The sequence below is a fragment of the Hordeum vulgare genome, chromosome 6H (assembly GCF_904849725.1).
Source record: "Hordeum vulgare subsp. vulgare chromosome 6H, MorexV3_pseudomolecules_assembly, whole genome shotgun sequence".
NCBI lineage: Eukaryota > Viridiplantae > Streptophyta > Magnoliopsida > Poales > Poaceae > Hordeum > Hordeum vulgare.
The window spans coordinates 840,133-861,189 of record NC_058523.1 but is presented as its reverse complement, the minus strand read 5'-3'; the positions used below and the strand labels follow the sequence as shown (position 1 = coordinate 861,189).

The 21,057-nt window shown below is 42.3% G+C and overlaps 1 protein-coding gene across 1 annotated transcript; it reads left to right on the top strand.

The window, feature by feature from the left end:
• The first annotated feature begins 19,501 nt into the window (after positions 1–19,501).
• LOC123402819 (thionin BTH7) lies at positions 19,502–20,375 on the top strand. Its single transcript, XM_045096778.1, has 3 exons — positions 19,502–19,788; positions 19,888–19,956; positions 20,048–20,375. Exons 1-3 carry the CDS (start codon positions 19,545–19,547, stop codon positions 20,146–20,148), a joined length of 414 nt encoding a protein of 137 aa, XP_044952713.1. The 5' UTR covers positions 19,502–19,544; the 3' UTR covers positions 20,149–20,375.
• Positions 20,376–21,057: the final 682 nt, after the last annotated feature.

The following is a 21,057-nucleotide window of genomic DNA, read 5'->3' as shown; positions in this document are numbered from 1 at the left end:
GCTGCTGAGCAAGGAGGAGGAGACGGTGAAGATCTACATCGACAATCAGAGTGCTATCCAACTGATCAAGAACCCAGTGTTCCATAAGCGCAGACATATTGATACGCGCTTCCACTACATCAGGAGGTGCTTTGAGGAAGGCAAGATCGCCGTCGAGCACATCGGCACCACCAATCAACTCACTAACATTCTCACCAAGTCTCTTGGAAGAATTCAGTTCCAGGAACTACGAGGAAGGATCGGCATCACCAACATCACCGAGGACTAAAACTTAGCGGGAGATTTGTTGGGAATAAGTTTCAGTTTCAGTTGTTAGCTCGTCAGGGTTTTAGGTGTCGAAAGTTCAGTTTCTTCAGAGTCGTTTTCTGTCAGGTTTTGGCGCGATTTGTGCGCCCACATCGCGAGTCCTTAGGAGAGCTGTGGGCTCGATCCAAGTCGTGGGATGGCACGACTTAGTCGGGATCGTGGCTATAGACACGGCAAGTTTGTTATTCCTGCAGAATAAGAGGAAGAAAAGGACCAGAAAAGCAGTAACTTGGACACTGGACAAAACCTCTCGAGTTCATCAGTAGTTCATCTTCTTCCTGCGCTGATTCTACCTTCGTTTTGATCACGAGTGAGTAGGGGTTTAGCTGACACGCTAGTGGATAACTCTTCTTCAGGAATGGCGCAGAGTTGAACCCCAATGGCCTACATACTGCTGATAGGAGTAGGTGGGGGCACATCTTCCTCTTGTGGAATGGCGCCTACGGAGACTGACATAGCAGGCACCACCCTGGGCTTGACCTTTGATTTGCCAACACGGCCATCAAAAATTGGTGGGACTTTGAATGCAGGCTGTTAGATGGTTCTACTGGAGTGACCACATTGGTCAGTAGGGGGGCAGAGTGTGATCATCTCGGGAGTTCTTCGATAACCACAGTGGATTCAGTCGTGACAACAAGAACCGCAGAGTTGGTTTGACTGAAAATCAGGCCCTCGGCTCCAAAAGAAACCTGAAAACCCACTCGCAGGAAATAATGTTTAAAGCCATATACATTGAGCCAAGGCCCCACATCGGCTATTAGTACTATAATGGCCGTAAATATGAACTCATTGAGCTGTTGTCTTGGGACTAGATCGGTCAGCAACAGCGATAAAACAACATCACCTTGTGCAGAGAGCCCAAAACGGACGCGATGGCTGTGTAAATCAATAGAGATCATCAGGGTGTCTTCAGTGTGCTGCGGCTGCAACAGTTGAGGGTGAATCACGAGCAAAGTAAATGTATCAGCTGAGTTATTGGAGTTGTCTTCGTCCTGAGAGGTTGTGATTGCATCATTCCAAGCCTGGGATGCACTGTCAAAGATGTCATCCTCTGGCACCAGATCATCTTGGACTTGAAGACCCTGCGCAGCGAGCCAAGCCTAAAATTTTTATAGGCGTGATGGCAAAGGAGGGTCAGGGGGCAGGCCACAGAGCCCAAACAACATTTAGATCCTGCTGATTATTGGCAGCATTACCAGGAGGAGCTCCATTGGGAGGTACACCATTTTGAACTAAACAGTTGTGTACTTGCTGCTGGTACAGTTGCTCGGCCGTCAGACCAGGACCAAACTGATGGTGTGTATTACCATCCGGAGGAGGGGATCTTCCCCAGCAGGTGGAACTTCTGGCAACAGACCATTCTAGTCATTGCTTCTCAGACTAGTGACCTGAACTGTCCAGCAATCTCGAGCACCTCCAAGTTGCCAAACCACAAAACTTTTCTGACTTAACCGAATGTTAATGACTCTCACTTTGAGCAGAACAAACCTCCTATCTTGCCTCAGATTATACCAGGAGATGAGATAGCCAAAACCACCTAGAGAATTGTTGATGTAGTACTTTTTTGGTAGTCATATAGGAAACCAAAGTACATAATCCGCAGCTCTGGCCCAAAAGTAGTGGTGCCGCGATTCAGTGCTTCATTGTAGGGCACAAATGTGATTATAAATCATCATCTTGTAGTTCTAGTGGTGTAGCAATGGTAGTGTCACGCATGAAGGAACCCATAAGTCCAAAAACCTCAATGCCCACAGGGTGGTTCAGTGGTAAAGATCTTAGCCTCGTCCAGACAACCGTCAATCTGGGTGCGGATGGCCGCACGGCGATGCAGGGGGACGTAGTGGCGTACCTCCACGATTGCCAGGAAGTCGTGGTTGAGAGATGTAATTGGACCAACCACCATGCCACTCCTCACCAGCCTGTCAGCACGACTATGTTCGACGGCGAAGCTCAGTGGTAGGAACGACACTGGGTTCAGAGGGTAGTTAGCCATGGTGGCGAGTGCAAACCATGGCAATGGTGGCAGCAATGGTGGTAGCGATGGATGTGGCGGGGGGTGTGCTCTGTTTGGGAAGGTTGAGAAGGATTCGAAGTGTGAGGGGTAGGATCGAGATTTTGGGCACCCAGGCCCATTTGTTGGCTCTGTACGTACTTCTTGCGGCAAGATTGCTCCACATGGCCATAGGCCCCACACCAGTCACATCTAACGGAGCTTTGAGCACCGCCTGGTTTAGGATTGGAAACGACTCTAAAGTCGGCAACGTGAAGCTGATTGGTATCGTTGATTTTGTTACCCATTTCATGAGATGTATCCGCGAATACGAGGGGTTTTAATTTTGCCAGGCAAGAAAACGCCTTATGATCAGGGGTCGAACAGTTAATGTAGATTAACCTCATTTGCCAAGTGCGCTTATGATGTCCCCATTGAAGGCATCTGGAACATAAATTGGCCAATTAATGGCCAAATCTGGGATTTCCTCCTTTGAATATTGTGCTTGTGCCAAATCTGCCTTGTGTCGGGTCTCTAACACATGAGGCCAATCTTTATGAGGAGGAGCATATTTGAATGAATACATTAAATAGCATTGTGGTGGGGGTGGGTAGGGAATATTGATCCGACAATGGAGACTACCCAGAATGAGGTAATCAATGTTATGTGAATCCTCCTATTCCTCCAGTTCCTCCTGAGCAACATAACTCTCCATTAACCGTAAATGCATGTGACCATCCGAAATTAACAGTTTGAAATTCAAACTTGAATGTATGAGCTTGGGCTTACGTTATGAATGGACGTCAGTACCCAAGGAAGAAGCTTCTGCCTCATTGCAATTGCAGAAGACCATGTGATTACTTGGAGCGAGTCGTGAATTCATGCAACCCACCGATGCATGGTCCATATCAACACCAGAGCGTAGAAAACTCAAGTTAGTTTTGATCGCCATAATGCGTCAAGCAGAGATGTTTACTAGCTCCGGATCCGCATGCCAGTCGGGATCAGATTGCATGGCATGGGCAAAGCGGCCCTTGAAGAGATGAAAATGACAAAAAAAATCCGTCCACACTCTATCTTTAAGACCATAGATGAAATGCCCCACCTTGTTGTTGGCAACAGAGAAACGAAATGATCGGGTAGAGATCTTGTGGACGTTGTAGCCCGTGCTAAGACCATGCAGGCAACATTGGACCACAATACCCACCAACTCAACATTGAGGAAGGATGTAGATGAGAAAGAAACGACCAAGCAGAACTCCTTGCCAGCCCGGGAGTTGGAAAAATGAACTGTGGTATCAAACTTACGCCTCAGCTGATATGCCAAGGTCAATCTCGGCGAGAAATCCCAGTGTAGCAGTCCCTCTATCTAGATTAACATGAGAGATCTTGATAGGTCGGGTGGAAAGCGGGTGGAGAGGGGGAGAGGGAGAGAGCCATCCTCGCGCTCACACACTTGTCAGCTTCATGTACAACAAACCCGACAGCAGTTAATGTTCTCTCCAACTTCTCGTGTCACTGATTAGGAGCTTGTCTAAGGCCATATAAGTACTTCAAAAACTTGCACACCTTTCCTTCCTGACCAGGTACTACGAAACCAGCGGGCTGATCCATGTAAATTTCCTCATTCAACTCTCTATCGAGGAAAGGTGACTTAATGTCCATTTAATGAATGAGAAGATCATGTGAGGCTGCCAATGACAGTAGCACCCGAATAGTAGTTAGTCTAGCCACACGTGAGTAAGTATCAAAGAAGTCTTCACCTTCTTTCTAGGTATAAATCCTGGCCTCAATCCTTGCCTTGTACTTTTTGATTGTACCATCAGGGCTAAGCTTTTTCTTGAACACCAATTTACATCCCATGGGTTTGCATCCATATGGGCGGTAAGTGACTTCCCATGTTCCATTAGCAAATATGGAATCCATATTACTATGGACAACTTCCTTCCAGTAGTCAGCATCAGAAGATGCATAAGCTTCTCGAAGAGTCCTGGGTGTGTCATCCATTGGGTACACAATGAAATCATTACCAAATGACTTTCCAGTCCTTCTTCCCTTACTCCTTACAGGAATTTCATTGTCATCGTGCTCGGGATTCTCAACGTGTTCCATCACAATGGTAGGTTTAGGAGTTATAGAAAATTCCTGATAAGATAAAGTAGGTATCTCCTGATTTGATGAGTTAGACATATCCTTCATAGGAAATATGTCCTCAAATAAAGTCACATCATTCGACTGCATAATCGTACCAATATACATGTCGGGTATTTCAAAGCATAGCCTAGAATAACACAATCCACGATTTTTTGTCCAAGCTTGTGCTTGTTGGCAATTGGTATGTTGACTTTCGCTAAACAACCCCAAGTACGTAAGTAAGAGAGTTTCAACCTTTTCCCTTTCCCATTCCACAAATGGAGTAATGGTTTTATGCTTTGTGGGAACTCGGTTTAGGACATGACAGGCAGTCACTAATGCGTCCCCCACCATTCCTTGGAGAGACCCGATGTGTCTAACATGGCGTTAACCAAATCAGTTAGATTTCAGTTCTTTCTTTTGGCCACCCCATTTGAGTAAGGTGAGTAGGGAGGTGTACTCTCATGACTTACGCCGTGTTCTGAACTAAAGAATCAAATTCATTGGAAAAAATACTCTCCACCATGATCAGACCTAAGTCGTTTGACTTTTAGATCAAGTTGGTTTTCTGCTTCAGCTTTATAATTTGAATTAGGTTAAAGCCTCATCATTTGATTTCAGAAGGTACACATAACATTATCTAGCGGAGTCATCAATCCAACGTCCTGAAATATTTCTTTCCCCCTTTTTCCAAAACGCCATACACCTCACAAAGATTAGAATGAATAAGCTCTAGTGGTGCCAAGTTTGTCGCCTCTGCAGTCTTGTGAGACTTGCGAGATTGCTGAGCTTGCAGACACAGTTGGCACCTGGAACTCTTGACAGCAGTGAATTTTGGAATTAAATTCAGCTTGGCTAGCCGCTTCATGCAACCAAAGTTAATATGACAAAGCGTGAATGCCACATATGAGATTCAGAATTATGGCAAGCATTATTAATAACTTTAGTGCAAATATCTGACAATGATAGGCGGAACAAGCCTCCGCACTCATAGCCTTCACCAAAAAATTGTCCATACATCGAAATTAAAACTTTATTGAACTCAAAAACCAACTTAAAACCATCTCGACACAAACGGGAACCACTGACATGATTTTTATTTATGGAGGGAACATGATGAACGTTCTTCAGGCGCACGATCTTCCCTGAAGTAAACTTCAGATCGACACTCCCGACACCTAGAACAATACCATGTGACACGTTCCCCATCAGAACGGGGCATGTCCCTGTGACCTAATAAGAAGAAAACATGGATGCATCAGCATAAACATGGGCATTGGCACCGGTGTCAATTAACAAATCTGGAGAATGAAAAACTGAAAGGATGGTAGGAAAAATATCATTGGCGGACTTCTGCGCTTATCTAGTTCGCGCTCATCATAGCGGTTGGGACATCTCTGAGCCTAGTGATTTGGATCACGCAGACATGGCATAGTCCCTTCCCCATCGTATAGGAAGAGTTCTTGAACTTGGTAGAGTGTGATGGCTTGTTCTTTGCAACAAACTTGACTTTGCCCCGAGTTTTGTTCTTGTTGTTTTGGGGATTGTTGAGATGGAAGTTCTTCTTATGTACTATGTGGGCACTATAAACTCCCTCAACAGCTTGATCACGTGTGTCTTTTTCCCTCGCCTTGTCTTCAACATCAAGACATCCAATGAGATCCTAAACAGAGAACTGTTGTCTCTTGTATTTCAGAGAGGTAACAAAATTGTTCCACGAAGGTCAAAGCTTGGCAATGGTGCCTCCATCCACAAACTTGTTCGGTGCTATCCCACAGACAACAGCGCCAGAAATTGACACGTTGACAGAGGCTGAGATTGCGTTGGTGTTTCCCTTGAAGAGGAAAGGGTGATGCAGCACAGGAGCAGTAAGTCAAGTCCAGAGTACCTGCGCAAACACAAACAAGCTTGCACCCAACGCTTCAAAGGGGTTGTCAATCCCTTCAAGATTGTTTGCAAAGTGAGATCTGAAGGCGGAAAGTGCAACGAAGTAAAAAGTGTAAGGCTGAAAGTATGGTGTGGAGTAGACCCTGGGGGCCATAGTGTTCACTAGAGGCTTCTCTCAAAATAGCAAGTATTACGGTGGGTGAACAAATTACTGTCGAGCAATTGATAGAACCGCGCAAAGTCATGACGATATCTAAGGCAATGATCATACATATAGGTATCACGTCCGAGACAAGCAGACCGATACTTTCTGCATCTACTACTATTACTCCACACATCGACCGCTATCCAGCATGCATCTAGTGTATTGAGTTCATGACGAACAGAGTAATGCTTTAAGCAAGATGACATGATGTAGAGGGATAATCTCAAACCAATGATGAAAACCCCATCTTTTTACCCTTGACGGCAACAACATGATGCGTGCCTCGCTACCCCTTCTGTTACTGGATGAGGTCACCCCACGGTATGAACCCAAAACCAAGCACTTCTCCCAGTGCAAGAATCATAGATCTAGTTGGCCAGACAAAACCCACAACTCGAAGAGAATTGCAAGGATATGAAATCATGCATAAGAGAGATCAGAAGAAACTCAAATAAGATTCATAGATAATCTGTTCATAAATCCACAATTCATCAGATCTCGACAAACACACCACAAAAGAAGATTACATCGGATAGATCTCCATGAAGATCATGGAGAACTTTGTATTCAAGATCCAAGAGAGAGAAGAAGGCATCTAGTTACACGCTATGGACCCGTATGTCTATGGTGAACTACTCACGCATCATCGGAAAGGTAATGGTGTTGATGAAGAAGCCCTCCGTGTCCGAATCCCCCCTCCGGCAAGGTACCAGAACATGCCCCAGATGGGATCTTGCGGAGACAGAAGCTTGCGGCGGCGGAAAAGTACTTTCGATGATCTCTTGATTTTTTTGGGTTTTTAGGGATTATATAGGCGCAACCCCTAGGTCAGGGGATGCTCAGGGGGCCCACAAGCCTGGATGGCGCGGCCTCCCCCTGGCCGCGGGGTGGGGTCTTGTGGGGCCCCTGGGGATCCCCTGCCTTGGCTCCCCAGCTCCCCGATCTTCTTCCGTTCCAGAAAAAATCTTTTCGGGCATTTTCTTCCGTTTGGACTCCTTTTCAAAATCTCCTCTGAAAGGGGTCAGAAACATGGAAAAACAGGAATTGGCACATGGCACTGAGTTAATAAGTTAGTCCCAAAAAAGGCATGCAAAAAATCCAAAGTTTGACAAGATAATAGCATGAAACCATCAAAAATTATAGATACGTTGGAGACGTATCAAGCATCCTCAAGCTTAACTCGTGCTCGTTCTCGAGTAGGGAAGTGATAAAGAATGAATTTTTGATGTGGAGTGCTACCTAGCATAGTTGTCCTTTGCAACTTCTTTCATGTGGCATGAATGTTCAGATCCGTAAGATTCAAAGCAATAGTTTTCTATTGACATGAAAACAATAATACTTCAAACAAACAAGCAAGGTAATCATGAACTTTCAAAATAACAAGGCCAAAGAAAGTTATCCCTACAAAATCATATAGTCTGGCTATGCTCCATCATCCTCACACAACTAATGTAAATCATGCACAACCCCGGAATTGGCCAAGTAATTGTTTTCGCACTCTAACTTTCTCAAACTTTTTATAACTATCACGCAATACATGAGCGCGAGCCATGGATATAGCACTATAGGTGGAATAGAGTGTGGTGGTGGTTGTGAGACAAAAAAGGAGGAGATGGTCACACTGACTCAGTGTATCAATAAGCTATGGAGATGCCCATTAATGGATATCAATGTGAATGAGTAGGGATTGCCATACAAGAGATACACTAAAGCCATAAGTATGTGAAATCTCAAAACCAAAACTAGTGGGTGTGCATCCAACTTGCTTGCTCACGAAAACCTAGGGAAATTTGAGGAAGCCCATCATTGGAATATACAAGCCAAGTTATAAAATGATTATTCCCACTAGCATATGGTAGTGACAAAGCAAGAAGCTCTCAATCATGAAGAACATGGTGCTAACATGAAGCACAAGTGTGGAAAAAGATAGTAGCATTGTCCCTTCTCTCTGTTTCTCTCCTTTTTTATTTTTTCATTTGGGCTCTTAGGCCTCTCTTTTTTTTCTTTTCTCTTTTCTCTCATTTTTTTTTGTTTTTGGGATCTTTGGCCTTTTTTTTATTTCCTCACATGGGACAATGCTCTAATAATGATGATCATCACACTTTTATTTACTCACAGCTCAAAGATCACAATGATGATTACTCCATAGGAAATGCCTCCGGTAGTGTACTAGGATGTGCAACGATCTAGCATGGCGTATGACGTTGAAACATCTCGCTAGCTATCTTACGATCATGCAATGAAAATATGAGAGTGATGGCACAAGTCATGAGACGGAACGGTGGTAGTTGCATGGCAATATATCTCGGAATGGCTATGAAAATGCCATAGTAGGTAGATATGGTGCCTGCTTTGAGGAAGGAATATGGTGGGTTTGTGCACTGGCGAGAATTGCGCGGCACTAGAGAGGCTAGCAATGGTGAAAGGTGAAAGTGCATCTATACCATGGACTCACATTAGTCATGAAGAACTCACATACTTATTGCAAAAGTTTTTACTAGTAATCGAAACAAAGTGCTAAATGCATACTCCGAGGGAAAGGGTTGGTAGGTGTAAACCATCGTGCGATCCCGACCTCAACACAAAGGATAACAATCAATAGATCAATTATGCTCCGACTTCCTAACATAGTGTTTCACCATACGTGCATGCTACGGGAATCACCAACTCCAACACAAGTATTTCTAGATTCACAACACCCTACAAACATAACTCTTAATATTACTGAATCCATGTCACAAAACTAATTGAGAGGAACCGAGACTTCTCTTTCTACTCAATGCACATGAAGGTGGAGGTTTTTGCATCCTCTTTGGGTACCTAGCACATTTGGGACTACTTTCATAGCATAAGCCAACTACCAAATCACACACCGCCGTGCTCTCAAAGATATAAGTGAAGCACAAGAGCAAAAGTATCTAGCTCAAAAGATATAAGTGAAGCACTAGAGCAAAAGTATGTAGCTCAAAAGATATAAGTGAAGCACTATGAGCATTCCAGCAAAATCACGATGAGTGCATGTCTCTCTCTCTCAAAAAGGTGTGCAAGAAGGATGATTGTGACACAACAAAAAGAAAAGACTCCTATGATACAAGACGCTCCAAGCAAAACACATATCATGTGGTGAATAAAAATATAGCTCCAAGTAATGTTACCGATGGATTGAAGACAAAAGAGGGGATGCCTTCCCGGGGCATCCCCAAGCTTAGGATTTTTGGTGTCCTTGAATTTGGCTTGGGTAGCCTTGGGCATCCCCAAGCTTGAGCTCTTTCCACTCCTTGTCTCTTTGTCCATGGGAACATCACCCGAAACTTGAAAACTTCACAACACAAAACTTAAACAGAAACGTGTGATAACATTAGTACAAGAAAACAAACTATACCACTTCTTTTGGTACTGTAAAAAACTTGAATTCCATCTATATTGATGATGGTCTAATGTATTCTCACTTTTCCATGGCCATTACCCCCCGATACTAACCATAGTTTCATCAAAACAAGCAACCAACTCAACAAAAACAGAATATGTCAAAAACAGACCAGTCTGTAGCAATATGTATACTTAGTATACTTATGGTACCTAGGAAAATGTGAAAACTTACGAAGGCCTCGGTAAAAAGTATATCAATCAGAATCAAAAAGAATCAACTCAAAATCTCTTTTCGAATAAAAATTAAAAATCATCTCGTGAGCGAAAAGTTTCTGTCTTTTTCCAACAGGATCAAACAACCATTACCAAGACTAGTCATAAAGGCTTTGCTTGGCTCAAACACAAAAAGAAACACAAAAAACACAATCACAACAGAATTATGAAAGTGTGGACGCAACAAACAGAAAGAAAAAGATAAATTCATTGGGTTGCCTCCCAACAAGCGCTATTGTTTAACGCCCTTAGCTAGGCATAAACACGATAGAATCATGTATCGTCGTCTTTGGTGCTCAAACCATAAGTGGGCCTCGTCATGGATTCATAAGGCAATCTTATTTTCTTTCTAGGAAAGTGTTCCATGCCCTTCCTTAAAGGAAATTGAAATCTAATATTCCCTTCCTTCATATCGATGATAGCACCAATAGTCCTTAGGAAAGGTCTACCAAGAATAATAGGGCATGTAATGTCAAGCACAATGAAATCCACGGGTACATAGTTCCTATTTGCAATAATAAAAACATCATTGATCCTTCCCATGGGTTTCTTGACAGTAGAATCAGCAAGATGCAAATTAAGAGAACACTCTTCAATCTCATTAAAACCCAGAACATCACATAAAGACTTTTGAATCGCAAAAACACTAGCACCCAAATCAGACAAAGCATTGCACTCATAGTTTTTGATTTTGATTTTGATGGTAGGTTCCCACTCATCATGAAGCTTTCTAGGGATAGAGACTTCCAATTCAAGTTTCTCTTCAAGAGATTTTATCATAGCTTCGACGATATGATCGGTAAAGACTTTGTTTTGGCTATAAGCATGTGGAGACTTCAACATGGATTGCATCAAACAAATGCATTCAATCAAGGAGCAACTATCATAATTGAATTGCTTGAAATCCATGGTAGTAATTTCATTACTACTCAAAGTTTTAACGTCTTCTACTCCACTTTTAATGCTTTTAACATCAAGATAGATGGACTCCGAATCATTGGGGCACTTTTCAACCAAAGTGGATTCATATCCAACCCCATAATCATTAGGCTGGACACAAGAAAACAAAGATTCAATGGGAGTCACACCAAGCACTTTAAGATCTCCGTGATTCTCATCACGAGAACACGCCTTTTTAAGCCATTCATGTCTAGCACGAATTTGGGTGGTCCTTTCTTGGCTCTCAATCATGGAAACACGCATAGCTTTCAAAGTTTCATCCATGTTGATTTTGGGAGTAGCACATCTAACTTTCAAAGCATCAACATCACAAGAAATTATATCCACGCTCTTAGCCAAATCGTCAATTTTGAGTAGTTTTTCCTCTATGGACGCATTGAAAATCTTTTGAGAGTTGATGAACTCTTTGATATTACTCTCTAGATCAGAGGGTAATCTATTGTAATTTCCATGAATATTGTTGTAGGAGTTGCCAAAGTTATTAGAGGAGTTACTAGGAAAAGGCCTAGGAACACACTACAGGAATTAGCTTCTTTGCCATCTGCCATCACAGACGGCAAAGAGTATATCACAGACGGCAAAGAATCTCACTGTCGGCAAAATTTCTGCGTCAGCCTACGACGGCATTGTAGCTTCTTTGCCGTCTGCCTCACCGAAGCGGACGGCAAAGAGCTTTGCCGTCAGCTTTCCATGAGAGCAGTCGGCAAATATGTTGAGACGGCAGCCGGCAGGCGTTGCCTCCGTTAGGGGCTAACGGAGGCTTTGTCGTCTGCCTCCCCTCTACTGTGCCGTCTACCTCCCCCCCCTCTTCTTTGTCGTCTGCCTCCCCCTCCTCCTCCCCCCTCCTCTGTGCCATCTGCCTCCCCCCTCTTCTTTGCCGTCTGCCTCCCCCCTCTTCTGTCCCGTCTGCCTCCCCCTCTTCTTTGCCGTCAACCTCCACCTCCTCCTGCCCCCTCCTCTGTGCCCTCTTCTTTGTCTTCTGCCCCCCCCCTTGAAGCAGACGGAAAAGATACTATATGGCCAGCTGCTGCTGTGCAGGTTGCATAGCTGGGCGCCACGTGGCACCTTTGCCGTTGGTCAGCTGATAGCAAAGGCCTTTGCTATCTGCTTTGCCATCTGCTTTGTTGAAGCTGACGGCAAAGACACTCTTTCCCATCAGCTAGCAGACGGCAAAGACTAGGCAGATGGCAAAAAACTGTTTTCCAGTAGTGACATAGTTTCCTCTAAAGGCATTGTTGTTGCCAAATTTATTCCTACGAACAAAATTAATGTCCAAGCTAGCGTTGCTACTCTCAATCAAAGAAGACAAAGGAATATCATTAGGATCCAAGGGAGCACTTCTACTAGCAACCAAATTCATTAACTCATCCATCTTAGCACTCAACGAGTTAATTTCTTCTATTGCGTGTACCTTCTTACTAGTAGGTGACCTTTGAGTGTGCCATTGAGAGTAGTTTGTCATGATGTTGTCTAAGAGCTTTGTGGCTTCCCCTAACGTGATTTCCATGAACGCTCCACCTGAGACGGAGTCCAAGATATTTCTAGAAGCGAAATTAAAGCCAGCGTAAAATATTTGTATAATCATCCACAAACTCAAGCCATGAGCGGGACAATTTCTAATCATTAATTTCACTCTCTCCCAAGCTTGTGTAACATGTTCATGATGAAGTTTGTAGAAATTCATGATATCATTACGGATAGAGATGATCTTATCAGGCGGAAAATACTTGGATATATTAGCATCTTTGCACTTATCCCAAGAATCGATACTATTTTTGGGCAAAGAAGAAAACCAAGTTTTTTGCGTGATCTCGCAACGAGAAAGGAAAAAGCTTTAATTTAATCACGTCATTATCCACATCTATTTTCTTTTGCATATTGCAAAGCTCAATGAAGGTATTGAGATGGGATGCGACATCTTCACTAGGAAGGCCAGAGAATTGCTCTTTCATAACAAGATTCAGCAAAGCGGCATTGATTTTGTATGACTACGCACTAGCGGCGGGAGCAATCGGAGTACTAATAAAATCATTATTATTATTATTCAAGAAGTCACAATGTTTGGTGTTTTCGTTCATGGTGACTTCAGCAAGCAAGCAAGCACACAAGCAAACAAAGAGCAGGCGAGAAAAAGGGCGAACGAAAAGGCGAACGAAAAAGGCAAATTCGTGAAGTGGGGGAGAGGAAAAAGAGAGGCAACTCGCAAACAAAGTAAATGCAAGAGACGAGTTTGCGACACCTACTTGGATGAGTTCTTGACTTGATCTTCCTGCCCGTCAAAGGCGCCAGAAATTCTTCTGCTATCCCACAGACAACAGCGCCAGAAATTGACACGTTGACAGAGGTTGGGCTTGCGTTGGTTTTTCCCTTGAAGAGGAAAGGGTGATGAAGCACAGGAGCAGTAAGTATTTCCCTCAGTTTGAGAACCAAGGTATCCATCCAGAAGGAGGGTCTCATCAAGTCCAGAGTACCTGCGCAAACACAAACAAGCTTGCACCCAACGCTTCAAAGGGGTTGTCAATCCCTTCAAGATTGTTTGCAAAGTGAGATCTGAAGGCGGAAAGTGCGACGAAGTAAAAAAGTGTAAGCCTGAAAATATGGTGTGGAGTAGACCCTAGGGGCCATAGTGTTCACTAGAGGCTTCTCTCAAAATAGCAAGTATTACGGTGGGTGAACAAATTACTGTCGAGCAATTGATAGAACCGTGCAAAGTCATGACGATATCTAAGGCAATGATCATACATGTAGGCATCACGTCCGAGACAAGTAGACCGATACTTTCTGCATGTACTACTATTACTCCACACATCGACCGCTATCCAGCATACATCTAGTGTATTGAGTTCATGACGAACAGAGTAACGCTTTAAGCAAGATGACATGATGTAGAGGGATAATCTCAAACGAATGATGAAAACCCCGTCTTTTTACCCTTGATGGCAACAACACGATGCATGCCTCGCTACCCCTTCTGTCACTGGGTGAGGTCACCACATGGTATGAACCCAAAACCAAGCACTTCTCCCATTGCAAGAATAATAGATCTAGTTGGCCAGACAAAACCCACAACTCGAAGAGAATTACAAGGATATGGAATCATGCATAAGAGAGATCAGAAGAAACTCAAATAAGATTCATAGACAATATGATCATAAATCCACAATTCATCGGATTTCGACAAACACACCGCAAAAGAAGATTACATTGGATAGATCTCCATGAAGATCATGGAAAACTTTGTATTGAAGATCCAAGAGAGAGAAGAAACCATCTAGTTACTAGCTATGGACCCGTAGGTCTATGGTGAACTACTCACGCATCATCGGAGAGGTCATGGTGTTGATGAAGAAGCCCTCCGTGTCCGAATCCCCCCTCCGGCAGGGCACCAGAACGTGCCCGAGATGGGATCTTGTGGATACAGAAGCTTGCGGTGGCGGAAAAGTACTTTCGATGGTCTCCTGATTTTTTTGGATTTTGGGGAATATATAGGCGCAACCCGTAGGTCAGGGGAAGCTCAGGGGGCCCACAAGCCTGGATGGCACGGCCTCTCCCCTGGTCGCGGGGTGGGGGCTTGCGGGGCCTCTGGGGCTCCCCTGCCTTGTCTCCCAAGCTCCCCGATCTTCTTTCGTTCCAGAAAAATATTTTCAGGGATTTTCTTCCGTTTGGACTCCGTTTCAAAATCTCCTCTGAAAGGGGTCAAAAACATGGAAAAAACAGGAACTGGCACTTGACACAGAGTTAATAAGTTAGTCCCAAAAAAATAAAAGGCATGCAAAACATCCAAAGTGTGACAAGATAATAGCATGAAACCATGAAAAATTATAGATACGTTGGAGACGTATCATCCGACAACACAAACTTGAAGTACTCAAGTTCCTACGCGAGAGATTGTATATCATGAGCTTGTTGAACAACACGGCGCTCATCGGTCTTCTTGTAGTCATAGAATTGTTCCATGACATATAACTGGCTGCCCCATAAAGAATTACGAGAGGCGGGGTTCCGCATGCCTGTTGTCCCTTCTCAAGGTGCATGCCGGAAGAAGGGATGGAGAATACTTGGTGGTGTCGGATTGATCTGGAACGGTGCAAACCCATATGTGGTGGTGATGACGGCTAGGGTTGGCAGGAACCTCACCTATATATATGCGCGGTAGGGTGAAGAGACGTGGACGGACCCACGTCCGAGTCCGTTACAGCCCAAGAAACGACGTCTCCGATCGTGGTTAATCAGTTAAGGACTCTCTGTTCCTGACCAGCAAAAATAAACGTGTAGGTATAAGCTCGGCTCGTCTCAATCCCGCAACCCGCGGCGCGTCGTGACAAGGCGTGGCATGGCGAGGCGGCCAAGGAGGAGGTATGTGCGAGTGCCTCTTCTATTCTGACTCTCTTACAAGTGCTTGTTGTTTTCCCTTGTTCCAATAAGAGTCGCTATGATGAATCTATTTGTACCCTTGGCCAACTAATATAAATGTTCCATGTATATATTATGTGATACATTACATTGTTTACATTTTCCCATGTTGTTTCCTATAAATCAATAATTTTAGATAAAGACCATACATTTTCCCATGTTGTTTCCTATAAATCAATAATTTTAGATAAAGACCATACGTTTTCCCATGTTGTTTCCTAGAAATCAATCAAACATTATTTGTGTTTTGCGCCTGTTATGAAAACTATTATCGCTGACCGATGAGGGGTGGTCGGTGGACACATACAACTTTGAATGCTATCTTGCTGGTCAATGAAGAGCATATAAAACCACCAAATTGCCCACTAAACATATAAAAATATGTAGTATTCTTGAGCAGTTGTATACACAGTTTGCCGATGACCCAAAACGTCACACAATAATCGGATGTCCAGCCTATTTCTCGCCTTCATTCTATTTCGTGTTGAGCAGCTTGGACGTACAATTATAGTCTTGTGTGCCCTCACATATTCTTCGTTGCAAATGGGAGATATGACTTTCCACTAAAAACAAAAGGAGTGTGAGAGAAAGTTCGTTCATAGAGTATATTTAGTTAATAAATTTCAATCCAAATATAAATACATTGACCTTGGCCGTGTTTCGCACACGAAACATCTCTAAATTAGTTACAAGATTTGGTTTTGTGTACAAACCAACTCTAGTAATATTCGGAGCTGGTTGTTAATTTGAACTAAATTTAGTATTTCTAGATTCGGAGTTAATTACTTAAAAAAATTAACGGACTATAAATGAGATGTCCAAGGAAATACCACTGAAAACCCTATATCTCCCCCCACCCCTACAGCACATCCTCTTGGTCCCTTACATGACCTCGATGTTTCAGGTCTGCAAAGATTTTTCAAATTAACCATTGTGTGATTAAAAAAATAAAATGATTTACAAAACAACTGTTGCGGATGGCAATATTTTACAGCTAGTGTTGTCAAAAAAAATGACATGACATATATGCTGTAAGTGAGGGACTGTGGCTGATAGTGTAAAATTTCATGCAATCATGGAGTCATTAACACCATGAGACTGATAGTGATGTATCTATGATAAAACATGAAAACAATTCGTCATGTGACACTGTATACTGGGGCATGTCACATGTAGATTTCTCTATTCTAATCATTCTTTAGTGAAAATGTCAATGAGCCAAGATTTCATTAAGTGCGAGCATGCATTATAATTTTGTTGTTTGTTTGAGAATAGTTATGCAGTGCATTCACATGATAGCAAAGTGAGTAGGATGGTGGACGAGAACTAGGTTGAGGCAGCCATCATGATATGGTTCTTGGCTTGTTGCTACCATGTGCATGTCATGTTTGTCTTAAGTATCAATTCGTGCATCCTATGGACCACGTGACTAAGCTACTTGGCCATTTGTACACCTAGATAGCGCAATAATGCTTTGTGAACCATCTTCAACAAAACGTGAAACATGCAGAGGGAAGTGGAAAAAAAATTGCACACCTAGATGGGGCAATAATGCTTTGTTCCATAATGTGTTCTCTCTCATATGAATGTGATTTTCTCTATTCATTAATGGTGTATGCAGTAGTTACCGGGAAGATTTAATTTGTTTTTTTTTAGTTAATTACACCAACTCATACATAACTATTAGTATTCTTCCATAATGTATTCTCTTCCATAACTCATACATAACTGTTAGAATACATAATTATTTTTGAAGATGTAATTTGTTGAATGTGCACCACCTTCAACAAAACATGAGGCATGCAGAGGCAAGTGGCAAAAGAACAGAAAAGTTTGCACACCTGGATGGGGCAATAAAATTTTCTTCCATAATGTATTCTCTCTCGTCTGAATGTGGTTTTCTCTATTGATTAATGGTGTATGCAGTAGTTATTGGGAAGATGTTATTTGTTTTTATGAGTCATAACAGAACAGAGGGAGTACTGCTAGGTTATCCCTCATGGTCAATCCAAATGCATAGTTTTGACCACACAAATGTTATACTGATAAATGCATCGTAGCTGTCGTCCTAAAACTACTCCATCGTAGCTGTCGTCCTCAAAAACTACTCCATCGTAATTCCTAATCAACCAAACATGAGACATGCAGAGGTAAGTGGCAAAAGAAAAGAAAAGTTTGCACACCTAGATGGGGCAAGAAAATTTTCTTCCATAATGTGTTCTCTCTAGTCTGAATGTGGTTTTCTCTATTGATTAATGGTGTATGCAGTAGTTTTTGGGAAGATGTAATTTGTTTATTTGAGTCATAACAGAACAGAGGGAGTACTACTAGGGTATCCCTCATGGTCAATCCAAATGCATAGTTTTGACCACACAAATGTTATACTGATAAATGCATCGTAGCTGTCGTCCTCAAAAACTACTCCCGCCATCACGGTTTACAAGGCGTGCTTGGATGATCTTTAGAACCTATGTAGTTATCGATTGGCTGTGAGATGGGCTAAAAAATAGCATCAATAATACTCATGCGCCTAATGAGATGAGAAATTAACACGGCGCATGCATGCAGGAGTAGTACTAATTGACACGGCGCATGCATGCATGTCTATTGTGGAAATACATGTAAATTTAAATGTGTCTTCTAAACATGACGGAGTGTGGTACCGACCATGAATTCGTAATTAATGGGCACTACGTACATTCTACTACTATAACTGATGCGGAGATGATGCGCTCTTCTGTAATATTTTTGTGAAATATCTGCTCCTCTATGATTTTGAAAGAGAACGTGTTTGGTAACGGAGGAAAATACGAATATAAAATAGGGAAATAGGCTAGAAAATCCCACATTAAACAGCAACATATGATCATTATTTAAATTATGTATGAAATAGTCTATGGATATAAAAGTTCAATAATTTGTAACTACCTATGACCATTATTTAGTATGCAGAAGATTATTGAGTGCATGGTTGAAAGAAAGAGATGGAAACAAAAGGGTTACGTCCACCGAGCATGGTATGGATTAGTTGGGTAATGGGTCTACTAGTGCCGAGAGTAGACAAAAGCAATGTTGTCTTTCAGCTCACCTCCACTATTCATCACCTCCATTATTTCGGATCACGGAGTCATCACCTCCACAGTTGTGATGTGCCTTCTCTAGTGCAGAAGTGGCAACTTGACTTGTAAACTTGGTTGCTCAGTACAAAACATATTATGTATTGCCCCATCCAGATGTCCACAGGGCTAGGTCACATCGTCGAAATGATGATAAGGATTGAGTCATCAGTCCTAGCTGGTGCGTACACTGAAGTACGGTAGCTGCACTTAGATCTAGGATCCTCGATATGAAATTTCACTCTCCTATGCCATGACGATACTAGACATTTGCACAAATTAATATTCACAATAGAGAAATCATCTTTAACGTAAATCAAAGCAAACGATATGCCCTCTTTCACTAGGTCTGCAAGCCAGATGCAAAACTGAAAGTTAACCAAGTCACCAGCTTGGCAAGCAGATGCAAACGCTGAAATTTAAATGACCTTTTACAAATTTAAGTCATCGTTGTAAATGTAAGTCACCAACTTGGCCATGAATTCATAATTAGTGCGCATTGCATTCTATTAATATAAGTGATGAGGTGACGAGGCACTCCTCTATGATTTTTGTAGAGTACGTGCTTGGTAACTATTGTAAACGTGCTGGTCACTTAGTAAACTTTCAAATCATGCAAGACCACTGTGCATGGCTACGTCGGTTGAGTAAAATAGGCATGCATGCATGAACACGTGTGACACAACGAACGGATAGATTTGCACCAAAAATAATATCCATGTATATTCAAGACTTCCAGTTATTGCAGAAATTGAGTGGTGCCTAGCTATGTCCAACACTCATAACACACCGCCATACCTCTATAAATAGGAGTCTGGCGTTGTAGGATTTCCATCAATCCAACGTAACCATTTCTGATTCTACTTGAGAAATTAAGGCCAACCAGCCAACCATGGCAACCAACAAGAGTATTAAGAGCGTGGTTATTTGTGTTCTCATATTGGGTTTAGTTCTGGAGCAGGTCCAAGTAGAAGGCAAGAGTTGCTGCAAGAACACGACGGGCAGAAACTGCTACAACGCCTGCCGTTTCGCCGGTGGTTCCCGACCAGTCTGCGCAACTGCTTGTGGTTGTAAAATCATAAGCGGCCCAACATGTCCTAGGGACTATCCTAAGCTGAATCTTCTCCCTGAATCCGGTAAAGAGATATCATTTTTATCCTTCCCAACTTGTTGATAATTACCTACTAATAGAAAATTAATTATTTGCATACTTGTGGTTCAAATTACTTTTGTAGGTGAACCAAATGCGACTGAGTACTGCACAATTGGATGCAGGACTTCCGTTTGTGACAACATGGACAATGGTAATTTTAATTGACCAGTTTTATTTTTGTTTTTACCGGCAGAAAAAATATTGTGTTTTAGACATACATAACCTCAACTATTTTGTAACAGTTTCCCGTGGCCAAGAGATGAAATTCGACATGGGACTCTGCAGCAACGCATGTGCCCGTTTCTGTAATGATGGTGAAGTCATTCAGTCTGTTGAAGCCTAATCATGCCTTCTTGGGCATGATTTCTATGGCCAAGGTCGTTTTGTCATTTTCTGTTCAACAATCTTGATACCATCACCAGATAGAAGCAAATGTATCATCTTAGAGAAAAGTTCCATGGATATATTATGTGATACACCACAATTTTTAAATTTTTTAATGTTGTTTCTTGTATATCAATTGTTTCATATTAAGACCATACATTTTGCGATTATATTTACGTTCGAACATATGAGCTATCATGTTTTTACCGTGAAAGTTTTCTCCACTAAACATTAATTAGGCGTTACATGTTATATAGGAACACGAAGGGCCATCAACTGGCTAGTCCAACAGAATGTTGCTAATAGGCAATTAATGGTCATCACCAACATGTTTAGCATATTTTAGGAGAACTATGATCACTAAGGGACGAGGGGCGGTCGGTGAAGACATATAAATTTGATTGCTATCTCGTTAGTCCACGACCACCGTATATAACCACCAAATTGCCCCTTAAAATATGAAAATGTCTAGTGTTATTGGGAATTTGTATATATTGTTTCGCGATGAACCAAATCGTCACACAATAATGAGATCGGCTATATTTTTGTGTCAATGGTATTTTCTTTTGAGCATCTTGAACCTAGCATTATAGACTTGTGTTCCCTCATCTTGTGGCCTTGTAATTGGGAGACATGGCTTTTTACTACAAACCAAATGAATATGAGAGTATGTTCATAGAATCACTTTAAGTAATAAAATATAAATCAAAATAAAAAATGCAGTGGCCTCGGCCGTGTTTCAGTAACAAAACTGATCGAAATTATTTACTGGAGATTGTTTTATGTACAAACCAACCCTAATAATACTCATAATTTGTTTCTTATTCACTGGATGTATCTATGATAAAACTTGAGAAAAAATCTTCAT